The sequence below is a fragment of the Eptesicus fuscus genome, chromosome 1 (genome assembly GCF_027574615.1).
Source record: "Eptesicus fuscus isolate TK198812 chromosome 1, DD_ASM_mEF_20220401, whole genome shotgun sequence".
NCBI classification, from domain to species: Eukaryota; Metazoa; Chordata; class Mammalia; order Chiroptera; family Vespertilionidae; genus Eptesicus; species Eptesicus fuscus.
Window position 1 is genome coordinate 131,256,981 of NC_072473.1, and position 18,810 is coordinate 131,275,790.

Genomic DNA, 18,810 nt, shown 5'->3' on the forward strand with positions numbered 1-18,810 from the left:
ACTCATGAAGACAGTGTTTGTTTTGAGGGCTTTCTAAAAAATCTATTTTTATGGATTTTAGAGAGAGGGAGGGGAGGGATGGAGAGTGAAAAACAGATTGACTGGGATCGAGCCCACAACCCAGGCATGTGCCCTGACTGGGAATCGAACTGTGACCTCCTGGTTCATGGGCTGACAATCACTGAGCCACACTGGCCAGGCTTGAAGGCTTTTTTATTTAAACATACTATATATATAAAAGCCTAAGAGACCATTAAGACCAAACGACTGGAACAACTGGTTGCTATGACGCGCACTGACCACCAGGGGACAGACACTCAGCACAGGAGCTGCCCCCTGGTGGTCAGTGCATTCCCACAGCAGAAGCACCGCTCAGCTGACTGACCCGTCCTGGTGGCCCACCAGCCCACCAGCCCGGTGGCAGCCACTCACTCCCTCAGTAGTCCTGCAGGTCCAATCTCTGGAGAATGGGCCAGGCACTGACGGACCAGCGCCGCAGGAACGATCTCAACAGTGCCACTGGCCTCCTGGAACTTGGCCTTGGGCACCACAGCCGCTTCCCCTCCCAAGACACTCCACAAGGAAGAAATAATATAAAAGTGGCCACCAGGTGGCTCCTAACAATTGGTGCGAATGTCAGCGGGACATGTCCAATCCAGATCCCAGGCTGGTAAGGGTGTCCCACCACCCATCCAGAGGGCCAATCGCATCCTGGCCCTCCCTACCCCTTTCAGGACCCCACCCATACATGAATTCATGCACTGGGCCTCTAGTACTATATATTCTTTATGTCCACTCATCATTACCTACCAAAAAGGAATTTAACCTGAATAATTACACCTTTTGAAAACTATCTGTAGATTTAAAAAATTGCTATATATTATAATGAAAAGATTTTCCTCTCAGATGTTGGATTAACATGTTATTTGATAACTCAAAGGCTAGAAACATTTTTTCTATATCTTACCAGATTCATAGTATGTTTTCATCAGATTGGTGTAATAAAAAAATGAAATATCAAAGTCTTAAAATTATACTCTAGCTTCTGTTGTTTTGAAAACTAGACCTCAGATATACTTTGTAGATTTCAGATATGAGTTTTCTCCATTGTACACTGTATATCTACAAAAGGTAGTAATTTTTAGTGTTTTTTTCCCCCTAACATTGTTCCTCTTAACATAACTGTTACAACTCCTTAAAAGTCTAATCAAAAGAGATTTGCTGAGATTTCCATTCACTTCTCCATTCCTGGAAGTTTGACTTTTTAAATTCCAACAGACTCCTCCTGAAGAATGTCTCTACAGCCCGTTACATTTCAAGCGGAAGCTGCTACCCAAAGAACCTTTCTCTATTCACAAACTCACCAAAAGCCCCTGTTCATGAGCCCATGACCTCTGCTATCCCAGCTCCCACCTCATTCTTCTGCACCCATCTCTCCTTCATGGCAATAGGGCAAAGGACAACAAGGAAAGTAATGTAAAGGTTGCTCTCATGGTCACAACAGGCTCCAAAAGTTATATTTCTAAATGTCTTTCCTACTTCCTGACCAATTAAAACTCCCAAGTAAATTTCCCCACTAAATAATTAGAAAAGGTCAGGCTTTACTATGCAATACTACATTTTGTGAACTTCCGTGGAAATCATTTATTATAAAGAATGGGAGTTCTTTGAGGGCAGAGAATTTTATCAATGTATCTCCAACCCCAGCATAGACTATATTTTAACAGCTCTAAGTTGTCATCAATTGTAAGATGCTTTTCAGATAACAAAAATGTACAAAAACAAATGGGCATCCTATAATCAATGAAATACATTCAATTGAACGAGTAACAGAGTAACTCGTATGTAGTAAGTGCTCAATAAATGCTTACTGAATGGAATTATATTTTAAAAAATTTTCTTTGGGAAAGTATTTTGAGGCCTAAACTTTCAGCTTACAGATAAATCTGTAGGGGACAAAAGACTATAACTTAAGGATTATCTGTATTTCTAATAGCCAAGTAGAAAGGAATGAACATTCTCTGGAAAGTGGTGTGTTGCTAACCAGGTGTATGTTCATCCCTCTTCTCTCTCTCCTTACCTCATCAATTAGTTTCATGGCATTTGCGATAGTATAATCACCAGCAAATAATACCACTAGGCATGACTCATCACTGTTCTTCTGTCTCTGGCCCTGGGTTACAGGAACGATACTTCTATTGGCTTCTGTGGAAATGCGGACAGCTTGGAGCTCATTGGTAGTAGGCAGAGGAACGTAGTTGTGAATAACAGCATTTTCTGGAAGAAGGCTCCAGTTGAGTTCTCCAGACACAGGTGTAAAGTCGTGGATATTACTCCAGTTGTTATTGAAGATACTTAGCCCTGCATCTTTGAACTGGAAAGCTAATTCAGGGTAGTACCATTGAAAACAGCCAAACTTGATATTTGTGGAAGACTCAATAATGGGTTGAGTGGCGCAGCACAAAAAGACTTCCAGCTTTCTACAGTCCCGCACACGAAACTGTTGGCAGGCTAGTGCGCACTTGCAATCTCTGCAATTGCGGAAAAACACGCTGCCTTTCACAGGTCCCAGAAAAATGACGCAGTTAGTACAGTCATCAATAGTAATTGTAGCAGAGTGATCAAAAATATAGATGTTACAGCTCTCACAGTCTTGAATGAGAAACTGTTGTCCTGCCACCTTCCCAGGTAAGCGACCTACTGTTTCATTCTTCAGTCCACTGAACATGTAGTCTTTTGGATCAACCTGAGGGGACAAAACACAGACCTTGAGTATTATTAACATTATTCAATAAATATTCATTGTCTGTTGGGTGCCAGGAACAATTCTTAGTGCTGAAATAATACTTCCTGCTCTCACTGACTGAAGCATAGTTAGAAAAATGAATAGAACAATTTTTTTTTCAAAAGGCATGAGGGGAAAACAGGAGGAAACTGTTATAGATAAAGGAAGACTCGAGGACATATCAACCAATGTGTGGATAGTATGTGGATCCTGTTTCAACATACCAACTGTAAAAACACTTTTTGAAACAATTGAAGAAATTATCACACACACACACAGAATACTGGATGATATTAAGGAATATTTCAGCTCTGACCTTTTTCTTTAATATGTTTTTTTTAAAAAATTGATTTCAGCCCTAGCTGGTTTGGCTCTGTGGATAGAGCGTCGGCCTGCGGACTGGAGGGTCCCAGGTTCGATTCCGGTCAGGGGCATGTGCCTTGGTTGTGGGCACATCCCCAGTGGGTGGTGTGCAGGAAGCAGCTGACTGATGTTTCTCTCTGATCAATGTTTCTGACTCTCTATCCCTCTCCATTTCTCTCTGTAAAAAATCAATAAAATATATTTAAAAAAAATTGATTTCAGAGAGAGGAAGGGAAAGGGAGAGAGGGATAGAAACATCAATGATGAGAGAGAATCACTGATCAGCTGCCTCCTGCATGCCCCCTACTGGGGATCCAGCCCAAAACCCGGGCATGTGCCCTGACCATGGGTTGACTTCAAACACTGAGCCACACTGGCCCAGCCTGACCCTTTTTCTTTTTCCGATGCTTTACTTTTAAAACTTCTGCTTCTTCAAAAATTTCTGAAATTGGAAGTACATCCAGATTGAAATATATTTCTCTATCCTTCCATAAATTGATGACTGGGTCTTAGTTTCTAAACCCTGATTGATTTCTGCAATATACTCCAGAAAATGGAAGAACCTGAAGGGACAAGTTTGAGTCAAACATTTATTGAGCTACTAGAGGCCCGGCGTGTGAAATTCGTGCATGGGTACGTTGCCTAGGCCTGGCCTGCGATCAGGGCCATCTTCCCCAGCTGCCCACAGCCGGCCCCGCCCCCCGCCCCCACTGCCACCCACCCCCAGTTCCCTGTTCACTATCAGGTGATCGGTGCCTGACAGCTGGGGGAAGGTACCAAGAGGTCAGCTGTGCCCGCCCGCCCGCCCGCCGGCCCCACCCCACCACGAGTGGCCATCAGGCGATCAGAGCCTGTCAGCCGGGGAAAGGGACCAAGAGGTGGTCAGTACGCCTCATAGTGACTGGTCCAGCGGTCGTTCTGCCGTTAGGGTCAATTTACATATTACCTTTTTATTATATAGGATTCTTACAATGTAATTTTTCAAATGCCACCATTTGAAAAATTACATTAATCTAATCTAAAGCTCACATAATTTTATAAACAGTATGCCTGGAATCAGTCAGATTACTTCTTAAAAGTTTAACTGGCCTATCAAAATATAGTCACTAAAAGGCCATTTTTCCAAATTACTTTTGAATCTACTTGCACTGTCTTACCTCTTTGTGGGTATATAAATTTTATGCAAAACTATTCATGCACCAAAAACGGGCTCCCATAGATACAGTACTAAAAATCCAATAATTTAATCACTGTAATCATTAGCAAACTATCTTAAAGTTATTTACTCAATATTGCACAATAAATATGGTACTTGTCCAGTTTTACATAATGTATTAGAAGGAACACTGGTCTGTAGCATGAGGATGTATTCATCTTTGACACCAGACACTTGATCTACTGGCATCTTGATCTTGGACTTCCCAACCTCTAGAACTTTGAAAAAATTTTCCGTTGTTTAAGCCACCCAATCTATGGTATTTTGTTTTAGTATCCCAAGCCGACTAAGTGTGGCTGCCATAGCAAAATAACACAGACTAGGTAACTCAGATAACAAAAATTTATTTATCACATTTTTGGGGGCTGGGAAGTCCAAAATCAAGGTACCATCAGGGTTGGTTTCTGGTAAGGACTTTCTTTCTGGCTTGAAGATGACTGCCTTCCTCCTATATCCTCACATGGCCTTTCCTTGGTGGGTACAGGGCAAGTTCTCTAATGTCTCTTCTTATAAGGACACTAATCCTATCAGATCAGGACCCCACCCTTAGGACCTCATCTAACCTTAATTATTTCCTCATCTCCAAATGCAGTCACACTGGGAGTTAGGGTTTTTACATATGGATTTGGAGGGTGGGGGCAGAAACATTCAGACCATAAAACATTCAGTCCAATTCTGAGGAGTTTAATGTAATTTACTATTCTTCTAAGAATTTTCTTTGGACACCTCAGTTCTCCTTGTTCATGGAGAGAAATTAATCCTATAGCTGAAGAATTCTATAGTATAAAATTATCTGGATTCTCAATATGGTCTATAAAGAAGAAATTTAGGACTTACATTGCTGTATTTTTTGAACAATTATTCAAAGTTCTTTAAAATAAAAGTAATAAACAACCTTAAGCTTAGTAGCATAATAATGTTGCAAAAGTTACTAGTTCTCAAATAAAGTGCCTAAAATCACAAACATGGAAAGGCCATGTTTTAAACTACCTTTTTCACAAGAGCCACTTATGAAGTAGGTTAGTTTAGGCTGTATTTCTTACTATGATCTGTAAAAAGTGATGGATATACTTTCAAAATCAGAGAAATGTTTCAGGAGTTGGAATTCACCTGATACAGCTACTAAACTAAGTTAAACATTATTTCCCTAACAGAAGACAAAAGTGAACATTTTAATCTTTTACTGAGTAGTGATATAAAATTTTCATTGAAATTCATCTCACAGTCCAACTTCTATAATGAGATAAAATAATGGAATTTGTCAACTTCAATGGAAATCCAATCAGGATAGAAGTTCAAAAGAAGACCCAGGAGTATAAGAAACACTATATAGGTTCCAGCCACCATTCTGAGTGCTTTATAATTATTCACTCAATCCTCATAAAAATCCCTATGAGGGTTGTGTACTATAATTATCTCTGTTTTATAGGTGAGAAAATTGAGGCCCTCAGAGGCTAAATAACTTGCCCAAGGTCACGGGGTAAATACTTGAGCTCAGTCTCAGACCTAGGCAGCCTGGCTCCTAAGTACACAACCATATTCAAACAGAAACCAATATTTACTAGGTATATAAATCAATGGCACAGAATAGAGAGTTCAAAAATAGACACATATTTATTGACAAAGGTGCAAAGGCAATTCAACAGAGAAAGAATAGTCTTTTTAACAATTGGTGCTGGAACAACTGGACATCTATATGTAAAAAATAAAAAGTATCTCCCACACCTTGCACCATATATAACAATTAACTCAGAATGGATCATAGGACCTACATATAAAATCAAAAACTATAAAATTTCTAGCAGAAAACAGAGGCGAAATTTGTTTTGTAATCTTAGGTAAAGATTTCCTAAATGTGAAACGAAAAACACAATCCAGAAAGAAAAAAATTTATAATTGGACTTTTATCAAATTGAAAACTTATGTTCTTCAAAAGACACTGTTAAGAGAAGACAAATCACTAACTGGGAAAATTTTTGCAAATTTTTATATGACAAGGGACTGATATATTAAAAAAAAAACACTCAAAACTCAACAAAAAGATAACAAATAACCCAGTAAAAATGGTAAAGATTTTAATAAACACTTCACCAAAGGAAATATATGGATGGCAAACAAGTACATGGAAAAATGCTCAAAATCACTAGTCATTGGGAAATGCAAATTAAACCACAAAGGCAAATTAAACTAGATTCCTATTAGAATGGCTAAAAGTTTTTTAAAAACAGAACATACCAACTGCAAATGAGGAAGAGCAACTGGATCTCTCATACATTGCTGATGGGAATGCAAAATGGCACAGCCACTTCGGAAACTAGTTTGGCAGTTTCTAATAAAAGTTTAATATACAATTTCCATATGAATCAGCAATCAATCCCACTTCTAGGCATTCACCCAAGTGAAATGAAAACTTATGTTCACTCAAAAACCTGTATGCAAAGGTTTATGGTAGCTTTATTTATAGGTACCGTATTTTCTGGCGTATAAGACGACTTTTTAACCCAGGAAAACCTTCTATACGCCCAGTCGTCTAATACACCGGACAATACAGTACTAAAATTGGAAACAACCCAAATGTCCTTCAATTGGTGAATGGATAAACAAACATGGTACCATCCATACAGTGAAATACTACTCAGCTATAAAAAGGAACTCCTAATACATGCATGAATCTTAAACTATCATGCTAAGTGAAAGAAGCCAGACTCAAAAGGGTATCTATAATAATAAAAGCATAATATGCTAATTAGACTGGACGTCCTTCCAGATGACCTTCTGGACAAAGCCGTGGCAGCAAGGGCCAAGGCAGAGGCCCCCGGGCGGCACAGCGGACAGGGGCCGAGGCAGAGGGGGCCTCTGAGGTGGCAGAGCCCCTTGCACGAATTTTGTGCATCGGGCCTCTAGTATATTATATGATTCCATTTATATGATACTAGAGGCCCAGTGCATGAGACTCGTGCATGGCGGGGGTGTGTGTGGTTTCCCCGCAGCCCAGCCTGCACCCTCTCCAATCTGGGACCCCTCGGGGGATGTCTGATTGCCGGTTTAGGCACGATTCCCCCATAATCCTGGACCACTGGCTCCTAATCGCTCACCTGCCTGCCTTCCTGGTCGCCCCTAACTGCCTACCCCCTGCTGGCCTGATCGCCCCTCACTGCCTCTGCGTGCTGGCCTGATCACCTCTAACTGCTCCCCCTGCTGACCTGGTTGCCCTCCAACTGCCCCCTCCCTGCTGGCCTGATCACCCCTCACTGCCTCTGCATGCTGGCCTGATCACCCCTAACTACCCCCTGCTGCCGGCCAGGTTGCCCCCAACTGCCCCCTCTCTGCTGGCCTGGTTATCCTAACTGCCCCCTCCACCAGCCTGGTCACCCCTTACTGTCCGCCCCCCGCCAGCCTGGTCACCCCCAACTGCCCCCCCTGCTGGCTTAGTTGCCCCAACTGCCCCCCCTGCCAGCTTAGTTGCTCCTTACTGCCCTCCACCCGCCTGGTCGCCCCATGCAGCTGGATGTTCAGTCGCTTGGTTGTCCCTCACTAACCCCCCTGCGAGCCTGGTCGCCCCACGCAGCCTGCTGTTCAGTTGTTTGGTCGTCCTTCACTAACCCCCCTCCTAGCCTGGTCGTAGGCAGCCATCTTGTGAGGGCATGACAGTCAATTTGCATATTACCTCTTTATTATATAGGATTTTCAAAAAGACAAGAGCAAACTGATCAGAGTCTGGAGGCAGGGTTGACTACAAAGGAGCATGAGGATATTTAGAGGGATGGTGGAACTGTTCTATATCTTGATTGTGGTGTTACTGACTATTCATTTGTCAAAACTCAAAGAACTGTACACTTAAAAGGATAAATTTAAGGTATGTAAATAATGCTTTAATTAAAATAAACAAATTACTTAAAATTTAAACACTAAGTTTCAGGGTCACATAGCTATGTGACTGAAAGGTTATTTCCCACAAATGCAAATGGTAGTGCCACGTAATTACAGAAATAATAAATACCAGTACCTTGACCTTTATACACTGATGATGAGAGAAGATGAAGTATTATATTTATACTAGAGGCCTGATGCATGAAGATTCATGCAAGAATGGTCCTTCCTTACCCTGGCTGCCAGCACCGCCTTTGCTCTGGCCGGAGCCACCTTTTCGCTCTGGCCAGGAGCTGCCTTTGTGCCTTCCCACACTGCCCAGAGGCCCGGAGCAGCTGGGGTGGTGTGGAACGCCTGCGTCGTCGCCTTGGTGACAATGCAAGCATCCCGCCCAGTTCCTAGCCACTCGGCGCCTGCCATCTTTGTTGGGTTCATTTGCATACTCAGTCCTGATTGGCTGGTGAGTGTCATGAAGGTACAGTCAATTAGCATGTTACTCTTTTGTTGGTGTAGATTAGCTCATGTTAAAACAGAATTATAAAATTTTAGAATTGGAAAGGATTCTCCACTATCAACTAATCTAAACTTAATTTAATATCTTATCACATTCCCTTTGTTCACCCATATTTGCCTGAATGCTTCTAGCAATGCTTACCTCCCCTCATGAGATGCTCAAAGAATTAGATAACTGAAAGGAATCTTAGGAAAACGGGGGCTAGAAAAGCTAAATTACTTTATCAGTAAGGTGAAGTGCAGTGCAAAATACAAGTTCCACACACTTTCTACTCCCTGTGCTTTTCCCCTTTATCAACATTTTATATGAGTGAAGAAATTATAATGCTGCTGGTGGACATGTAAAATCATACAGACACTTTGAAAAACAGTTTGGCCTAGCCGGAGTGGCTCAGTTGATTGAGCGTTGTTCTGTGCACCGAAGAGCCATGGGTTTGATTTCCAGTCAAGGGAACCTACCTGAGCTTCAGATTCCATCTCCAACCCAGGTTGGGGCATGCTGGGGAGGCAACCTATTGATGTGTCTCTCTCACATAGATGTTTCTCTCTTCCTCTCTCTCCCTCCCTCCCTTCTACTCTTTCTGAAAATCAATGGAAAAAAACATCCTTGGATGAGGATTAACAACAACAACAAAATAATAAAATAAAAAGGTAGAAACAACCTGAATGCCTATCAACTGATCAATGGATAAATGCATAAAATATGCATTCTGTAGAATGCTATTCAGCAATAAAAAGGAATAAAGTACTGATACATGCTACAATATGATCTCAAAAACATGCTAATTGAAAGAAGCCAGTATCAAAATACCACATATTGTATTATTCCATTTATAAATGTTCAAAGCAGGCAAAGCTACAGAGATAAAAAGTAAAAGTGTGGTTTACAGAGGCTGGAGAGAAGGGGAGTGGGTATGGGTTTCTTTTGTGAGGGATAAAAATGTTCTAAAATTAGATCAGAGTGATGCTAACCTAACCCTGTGAACTTATGAAAATAATGAATTTTAATACACTTTAAATGAGTGTAATGTATGCTATATGAGTTACATATCTCTCAATAAAGCTATTTTAAAATGAATAAACAAAGAACTACTTATTTCCTTTAAAAAAACACAACTTTATGTAAAGGATTTAAAGTAGTTAACAAATTCTCTGACACTCCTCCCATCAAGAGGTCTTCTCCCCTTGGATGTGGGTGGATATTTATGGTAGAAATAGCTTCACTTAAGAGGCCAGGTAGAAAAAGCCATGCAGCTTCTACCAGTTTCTCTTTAGGACACTTGCCCCTGAAGCCTAGCCATCATGCTGTGCGGAAGCCTGGGGTACCTGATGCGGCCCCTGGCCCTCCGCCCCAGCTGAGCTCCCAGCTGAAAGCCAGCATCCACTTGCTAGCCAGCTCTGTGATTAAGCCATATTGAAAGCAGATCTTCCAGCCCCTAGTCAAGCTGCCCCAGCTGATGCCACATGGAGCAGAGAGCCAACCCTAACAAGCCCTACACAAATTGCAGAGTTGTGAAAAAGGAAGTACTTGCCATTATTCTAAGCCATTAAGTTTCGAGTGGTTTGGTACACAGCAATGGATAACCAGAATACCTTATGTCCTTGAAAGGCTAAAGACAGCATCTAGCCCCCCACTCAATGCAGTCACTTCTTTCTGATCTGAATGTTTCACTACCATTGAGGTCGGTTCCTCAAAAAGCCACACTTCCACTGATGAAGAACTCAGGGAATTAGGAACTGCCTTATGTTAAGACCAATTCTGTCCTTCCCCATCTCTGGTCTATTTCTATCCTCAGGGGTAACCATTACTGTCTAATCCCTCTTCCTAAGAACAGGCCTTTCTTAAATAGTAGAGAAATCTTTAGCACTGTCCCATGCGATAGCCAAGGAACAGGAAATGCACAAATTGGCTGCTTTATCCAAAGTTCCATAACAGACACTGAATAAAAAAATGCAGTTAATTGAATCTCTGGTATAAGGCTTTTGTTTAGTATTATCCTATCCTACGTAATAAAAGGCCAATATGCAAATCGACTGAACAGTGGAACAACCGGTCACTATGATGCGCACTGACCACCGGGGGGCAGAAGCTCAATGCAGAAGCTGCCCCCTGGTGGTCAGTGCGCTCTCACAGGGGGAGTGCAGCTCAGCCAAAAGCCCTGAGCTGGGGAGCGGGCCTAAACCGTCAATCGGACATCCCCTGAGGGCTCTTGGACAGTGAGAGGGCACAGGCCAGGATGAGGGACACCCCTCTCCCACAGTGCACTAATTTCATGCACCAGGCCTCTAGTTCCTATAGAATATGAGACAGATGTAATGGATACAAGATGTGCTGTCCATACTCAAAATGACAATTTTCATACTTATGCCATCATTTCTATCATCTAGGACCGTGGCCGGCAAACTGTGGCTCGCGAGCCACATGCAGCTCTTTGGCCCTTTGAGTGTGGCTCTTCCACAAAATACCACAGCCTGGGCGAGTCTATTTTGAAGAAGTGGCATTAGAAGAAGTTTAAGTTTAAAAAATGTGGCTCTCCAAAGAAATTTCAATCGTTGTACTGTTGATATTTGGCTCTGTTGACTAATGAGTTTGCCGACCACGGATCTAGGAGGAGTATTGGTATGACTAACTGGAAAATGAAGACTACTTTTCTGTACCACTCCACTCCTCTTCCCTCTGGTTGTACTAAAAGATTTCAACTCAAAAAAGCTAGTCAGCTCTTCAAGGGCAGGGGTAATTCTTCTAATTTTGATTCTTCCTTGGTATTTGAGTACATATACATATTGAATAATTTGCATCGCTATGGGAGGCAGCATACAGATAACAAGGATAAAAGCATTTCTTTCCAAAAGATTTAAACACATCTTACAATCCAAAAATATTTCTCTCAATGTCAGTGTAGTAACTGTACAGTTTTTCTCCCGAAGTCAGCAGCAATAGAAAATGAACTTCTTACACTCTTGATTACAGTATCAGTCACCATGACAACACTTAGTCCACAAACATTCTTTCTAATTGAGACCATTTCTCCTAGCTCCAGTCCCCTAAGACTGGCCCAATTACACAACTCAAAACCCGAAACCCAGAGGGTGCCTCCCAATAAAGATACTCTGATTACACGACGTAAGGAAAATTTTAAACATGCTTTTTCCAAGTTGTGAGGAAACTTTTCATGCACCACATTTTGTTTTTACACCTAAAGTCTTGCCAGCTGAATAGTAGCTGTCTGATATAATTTTAAAACTGCATATGCTATGCTCCACGATCACATTATACAAACAATTCTGTTAATATTCATGCACCATCTCAGTTACGTTCTCTGGGCTGTATTTGCATTCTATTGCTTTTAAGGTACAGTTAAAATCTTCTGAGAGCAAGAAAAAACAATGTTAACCTCAGTAAAAGCATCCTTAGACTAATACAGAACATTTGCACACTAGCCCAAATCAGCCTTATGAGTGGTAAGAAACTAGAAAAAAATCTTTAAATCATATAAAATGTGGCAGGCTATTATAAATGATGAAAAATGGTGGTGTCTCCATTATCTTGAAATGTAAGCTAGTAATTCTCTTTCTCTAATAGTCCAAAAGATTTTAAAACTGGGCTGGGTTTCAGAATCTAAGGCACATTTTAAAAAACTGTGATTAGTTGAGTTGATCAAGATTGTAACTTTTACTATAAACACACCCAGAAGCATGAGCTTCTTTTCCATACGGAGTAACATCTCTACAACCCAAGTACCTAGTAGTGGTCCAAAGAATTCCCTGTAAACTCAAAACAACGTCTACCACTGGAAGTTTACTATATGCTCATTTGGGGTGTGTGTGGAGGGGGAAGCTTAGGTGTTGCCATCCTCTCTTCTATTTTCAATGAGTTTACTTAGACAAAGAGCAAAAGAATAAAAACCCCACAGAACACACCCATTTATCTGAAAGGAGCAAGATTAACTAAAAAGTGAGATTCCAAGTAACCCGAACATCATGATAATGAAGTTTAATTGTAAAACAATTTATTACGAAGTAATGACTCAAAGGGCAACCAAGATGATTCTAAATAAAAAACAAAAGCACTTTAGTTTAGTTTTGGCCTATGATTTCGAAACAAACAGCTAAAATAAAAACAAATACACAGCCTTCTCTATGGTAGACAGCTGAAGCTTAAACAGCATTGTTAGACATACTAAAGCTGAGGAAATGAGTCTTTAAAAATGCCACCAATAATTTTGAAGCATAGGTACAATCTTCTGGTACGACAGGCAGCACATTACTTTCCATTCCTATATTATAAAATGCTGCTATAATTAAGGATAAGAGAGAATAAATACACCATGAAACCCAGGAACAATCTGAAAGACAGGAGCAGAAATATGGGGCTGAGCAGCCTACAAAAAGCATCCACTTTCTTAAATCTAGCACTTGGAGAACGGAGTTCCCATGAACAAATTCTTCTGGGGATTGGAAATCACACAGGCAGGTCTACGAAATCAAAACAAAGAGAGAATCTTGAAAGCAGCAAGAGAAAAACAGTTAGTTACCTACAAGGGAGCACCCATACGACTGTCAGCTGATTTCTCAACAGAAACTATGCAGGCCAGATGGGAGTGGCAAGAAATATTCGAAGTGATGAACAGCAAGAACCTACAACCAAGATTACTCTACCCAGCAAAGCTATCATTTAGAATTGAAGGGCAGATAAAGAGCTTCACAGACAAGAAAAAGCTAAAGGAGTTCATCACTGCCAAACCAGGATTATATGAAATGCTGAAGGGTATTCTCTAAGAAGAGGAAGAAGAAGAAAAAGGTAAAGGTAAAAATTATGAACAACAAAAAGACATCAAATACATACCTACCAACAAGTGAATCTAAAAATCAAGTGAATAAAAAATCTGAAGAACAGAATGACTGGTGAATATAATAGAATCAGGGACACAGAAAGGGAGGGGACGGACAATTCTCAGGGGAAAGGGGTTTGAGGGGTGTGGGAAGAGATTGGACAAAAATCTTACACCTATGGATGAAGACAGTGGCGGGGGGTAAGGGCATGGGGTGGGGTGGGGAATCAGGTGGAGGGGAGCTAGGGGGGGGGGCAAGAAATTGACTATCAAGCATTCACGGATCAAGATATGTTACATTACCAAGGGAGAAGTGAACTTCATAAAAACCATTTAAAAAAACATCTCTCATTTTGTTTGGAAGGAAAAAAATGGATACATCTATTAAAGCATTTTACTAAACACAAATGGAGAACTATGTAGAAAGAGGAAGCATTATGAAATTTATGACTACGTGTGTTTTGTGCAAGAGTGGACATTTGCAAAGTTTTTAAAAAAATGTCTGGCTCTCTGTTAGAATAAAAAGGGGAACGTTTTCATTCATTTCATGCCAACAGTCCAGTCTGCCTGGTTCGTGCTAGTTATAGTCTTGACACACAGTCCCCAAGCCCGTGGTCGGCAAACTGCGGCTCGCGAGCCACATGCGGCTCTTTGGCCCCTTGAGTGTGGCTCTTCCACAAAATACCACGGCCTGGGCGAGTCTATTTGGAAGAAGTGGCGTTAGAAGAAGTTGAAGTTGAAAAAATTTGGCTCTCCAAAGAAATTTCAATCGTTGTCCTGTTGATATGTGGCTCTGTGGACCAATGAGTTTGCCGACCACTTGGGCCAAGACTGATGGATTTTCAGTCCTCCTTTGGGGTAACTGAAGGGGGCGGGGGGCCGGCCGCGGTGTGAGAAAATTCCGCGGTGAAACAGACCAAGAGGCGCCGGAGCGCTCTCCGGGCCGGGCGGACAAAAGAGAACGCGGCCCCAGAGAGATCACAAGCCGCGAAACAGATGAGAATCAGTCCCCCGTGTAACTCGAGGACCGGACCGAACCCCCCTCGCTCGGCGCTGCCCGAGAAAGGAGCGGATTTGAGCATCGGGGCGCGGCCGGCTCCCCCTCCTCCTCGGGAGTCCATCCCGGGACCCTGAGGGTGTGGAGCGGAGGGCGAGCCTCCGGGGAGGTCACTGGGCATCTTCCTGGTCAGTGGCTCAGCCCCCTCAGCGCCGCACGGTCCCTCCGCAGCGCCCTCCCCGGCGCTTATTTCTTAGATTGCCCCCCAAAAAAGTCATTCACCCCGATTTCAAATAACCTCAGGGAGGGCGGGGGGAGAGGGAGGGAGAGAGAGAGGCAGCCAGCTGTTCGGTCGCTCCCCTCAGCCCTCCCGGGACACCGGGGACCCTGGCGGGGCGGCTGGGGGCGGGGGGGGGGTGTCCGGCGAGCAGGGGCCGCGGGACCCGGGTTACCTTCTCGCGCTGGTCCCAGCTGTACTGCTTCGGCGGCTCCTCCTCGCCCTTGGGCTGCGACTCTTTCTCCGAATTGCGCCTCTTGGAGAAGAAGCAGCCCATGGTCCCGGCTGGGGGACTCCCGGCCGCAGCTGCCGGCCGGCCCGCTCGCTCAGGCGCCTCCCGGAGCTTGGCGTGAAGCCCGCGCGCCCGGGCCCCGCAGCTCTCCGGTCCCCGCCTCACGGAACGGCCCGGCAGCCCGCAGCCCAGGCAGCCCGCGAGGCCTAACACCCCTACTCCCCTTCCCTCTCAGTCTCCCCGACGACCCGCCACGGGCTATGTCCGCTCCGCGCCCCGCGAGCCAATCAGAGCCCGGCGAGCAGCCCTGCGCCGCCTATCGCGGGCGGGCCGAGGCCGGCAGACAGCCAATCAGCGCCTGACGCCTGCGCCAGCCCCCGGGGGCGGGCCCGGCCCAGCCGCGGGGGCGCACGCCCCGCTGGCCCCGCCCCGCCTAGGAGTCCGCGGGGCTCTCCTGCGGCTGGGAGGGAGTCCGGGCTCCTCAGCCCAGTCTTGTTGCCCTCAGTTCCCAGTTCCCAAGTTCGAAGTGCGGGAGGGATCCCTAGTCTAACGTTGAACTTCAGTTTTTGTGAGGGAACGGGAATTGCTGCTGACACAGGAAGGGGCCCTGAAATTCGTATTCCTCGCTCCTCTGCTCCCCTTATCCCCCATCGTCTGCCCACACTTGGTCTGGCTAGTGTCCCCTCCCTCAGGAAACTTTCCCCAACGACCGCCCCGCTCTCTTGGCTTTCTCTTCTGTGCTTTCTTCATACTTCTACGTGTCACGCTAAAATTGCACAAGTACTTAAAGAAATAATTATGTGTGTATCAGACTTGTGAATTTCTTGAGAAAGAAACGGTCTAAAGGGCATGTACCTTTGAATTCCCCAGACCTTGCTCAATTCTGTACTAGGTGCTCAATAAAATGTTGGTTAAATGAATGCATGAATGAATGCTTGCATGCTAGTGAAGGAAGCATTTATAACCTTTCCCATATTCCAAAGAAAGTGACTGAAGTGGGGGGGGGGGTAAGTAGAGTTATGCTAAAGGGGTTCTCCTCATGGAGTTTATAGCCTACTTGAGGACATAAGCATTGTCATATAAACAATCAGATCCCTTCTGAAAAATTGGTTTAGGGGTTGTTTGAACATATTAAATATATATATAGGCACTAAATATTAACATTATTTGTACTTGGGCCAAATTTATGATAGTACACATATATTGCTTATGTAATAGAAAAGGTGAGTTGTTGGTTTAATTCTCTGAGGACTGTATTTTCACGTCTTGGTAAGACATTAAATGCAGATCAGTTCAGGTTCAAATTTGGTGATCATTTTACTTTCCCAGTTTTATTCACCTCTAATGTCTATCTTAAATGAGTCTCTGACTTAACTTGAGCATGAAGAATGTTCCCCTTTTCACTTCCTGTCCCTTATTGCGGAATCAGGAAGAAAAGTGCATGTGCTCAAGTATTAGAAATTACTGCAAATTTAAGTTCCAGATCTTAGGCAATAAGATCTTTACCCAATGCATACTAATTCTCCTTCAGAATGAGATGAAAGTCTATGTGAGGATGTTTTGGTTAAGGTCCTTAGATATTTTATATCCATAGGATGTTAAAATTGTGATCGCCATCTAGTATAGTGGAGGAAAGAGAGGTTCCAGCAGTGATCTCTTCAGGGACCCTTAAACAAAAGTGAACATAAAATCCTCTTTCTGTTAAATGTCATCTCACCATCACCCCTACCTGACCCCCCCCCAAAAAAAATAGAAAAGAAAAAAAAAAGAAAAAGGAAAATTAAGTTTCAATAAATACAGGGTGTCCCAAAAATGTATACACACTAGGAATAATTATAAAAGGCAATGTTTCTTAAAATACATTTCATTTTTAAAATGTAATAGAATCTACAGACATTGTGAGGATACATTTTTTGGGCCACCTTGTATTAAAACTGGGAACTAGAAAGCCAATGAACAGAGGTATTGCTAGAGCTCTCTCATGCTCTTTCTTTCTCTCTTTCTTACTCTTTCCTTCTTTTCTCCTCCTCTCTCCCTAATGGATTCTCACCACCACTATTTTTCCGCAAACTAGCTCTTTTTAAAAATTTCTTTATTGATTAAGGTATTACATATGTGTCCTTATCCCCCCATTAACCTCCCAACCCTCTCATCCCCTGAGGGGTCCTGGACTGCAAGAGGGTGCAGGCTGGGCTGAGGGACCCCACCCCCAGTGCACGAATGTTGCGCATCAGGCCTCTAGTTAGGTTATAACACTACTAGTGACCTGGTGCACGAAATTCGTGCACATTAAAGGGGATTAATTAGAGGAAATAATTTAATATTGCTATTTGCCCTTTCTTTATAATGTAAGTGTCAGAGATGAAAGAAAATTAGTAAAATGTATATGAAAACCTTCCTCCTATCAGAGTCTGGGGCACACCATGGGACCCAGAGTCAATTCCCCGCCCACCCACATGCACCTCAAAATCACGTGAGACCCAGCCGAAACCGGTTTGGCTCAGTGGATAGAGCGTCGGCCTGCGGACTGAAAGGTCCCAGGTTTGATTCCGGTCAAGGGCATCTACCTTGGTTGTGGGCACATCCCCAGTGGGGGGGGGGGTGCAGGAGGCAGCTGATCAATGTTTCTCTCTCATTGATGTGTCTAACTCTCTCTCCCTCTCCCTTCCTCTCTGTAAAAAAATCAATAAAATATATTTTAAAAAAATGGTGTGAGACCCTGACCTGGCTGGGCCCCCCATTGGGCTAGATCCAGACCCAGCCAGTCCTACCCTTCCCAGCTTGGCAGGGGGCATAGCCTCAGGTCCCCTGGCCTGGCGCCAGGACAGGGGGGCATGGCCTGAGGTCCCCAAGCCCAGACTGGGGCAGGGGGCATGCCTTGAGGTCCTCCATCAAGCCCCACCAGGTGGGGGACATGGCCTGAGATCTCCTGTCAAGCCCCACTGGGTGGGGGGCATGGCCTGAGGTCCCCTGTCAAGCCCTGCCGGGTGGGGGGTGTGGCCTGAGGTCCCCTGTCAAGCCCCCCTGACGGGGGAAGGGGAGGTCCCTGCTGATTGCTCGTTAAGGCTCCTTATGAGAACTTGGCCTCAGCTGTGGGTGCAGCCATCTTTGTGATGGAGTGATGGTAAATTAGCATATTCCCTCTTTATTAGATAGGATATTTTTCCACTGCTTTTAGCATAGGGTATCTTATTCATTGTTGTTGGTAAAACGCTTAATGTAAGCCAAGTAAAACTATTTGCAAGTTACTACAGAAGAGGAATACTGGGGGAAACAGACTTCTAACTCAAATGGAGTCAAGAAAGGCTTCTCAGAAGTGAATGGTTTTAGCAGCATAAATTAAAAAAATAATTCCAGTAACTTTTGTACAGGAAAGCAGTTCCAATGGAAACTATTTAAAAAATACTTTCTGGACTCAAATAATCTTTTCCTAGTGGAATTTCCATCTTCCAAATATTCATTTCAATACCTTTCAGGAAAGGGACAAACTGTGATAAAACTAAAACCACAGAGCTAATCAGAATGTGTTTGTTTATAAAATTTGTTTTTATCCTTGGGAGTTTATTAATAAAAGAGAGCTACTTCCCTTTCACCCAAGTTAAATGAGAGATCGTATTTCCTAGTTTCTTCTACGAATGCAGACCAAAAATAAGCTCTCAATCTGACATTGAGAAGATTCCCAACCCACATAATTGTTACTTGTCAACATTTGCATGGCATACAAT

At 43.3% G+C, this 18,810-nt stretch overlaps 1 protein-coding gene across 2 annotated transcripts in view; it reads right to left on the reverse strand.

Annotated features, from left to right (window-relative positions):
• The window catches only part of RP2 (RP2 activator of ARL3 GTPase), a 31,362-nt gene extending 16,038 nt beyond the window's left edge, over positions 1–15,324 (reverse strand). For both annotated transcript variants that reach the window (XM_008152998.3, XM_054714313.1), the window contains exons 1-2: positions 15,029–15,324; positions 2,081–2,746 (exon numbers count right to left, since the gene is read on the reverse strand). In XM_008152998.3, the coding sequence (XP_008151220.2) occupies positions 2,081–2,746; positions 15,029–15,130 (768 nt within the window). In that variant the 5' untranslated portion in view covers positions 15,131–15,324. The remainder of the gene's footprint in view (positions 1–2,080; positions 2,747–15,028) is intronic.
• Positions 15,325–18,810: the final 3,486 nt, after the last annotated feature.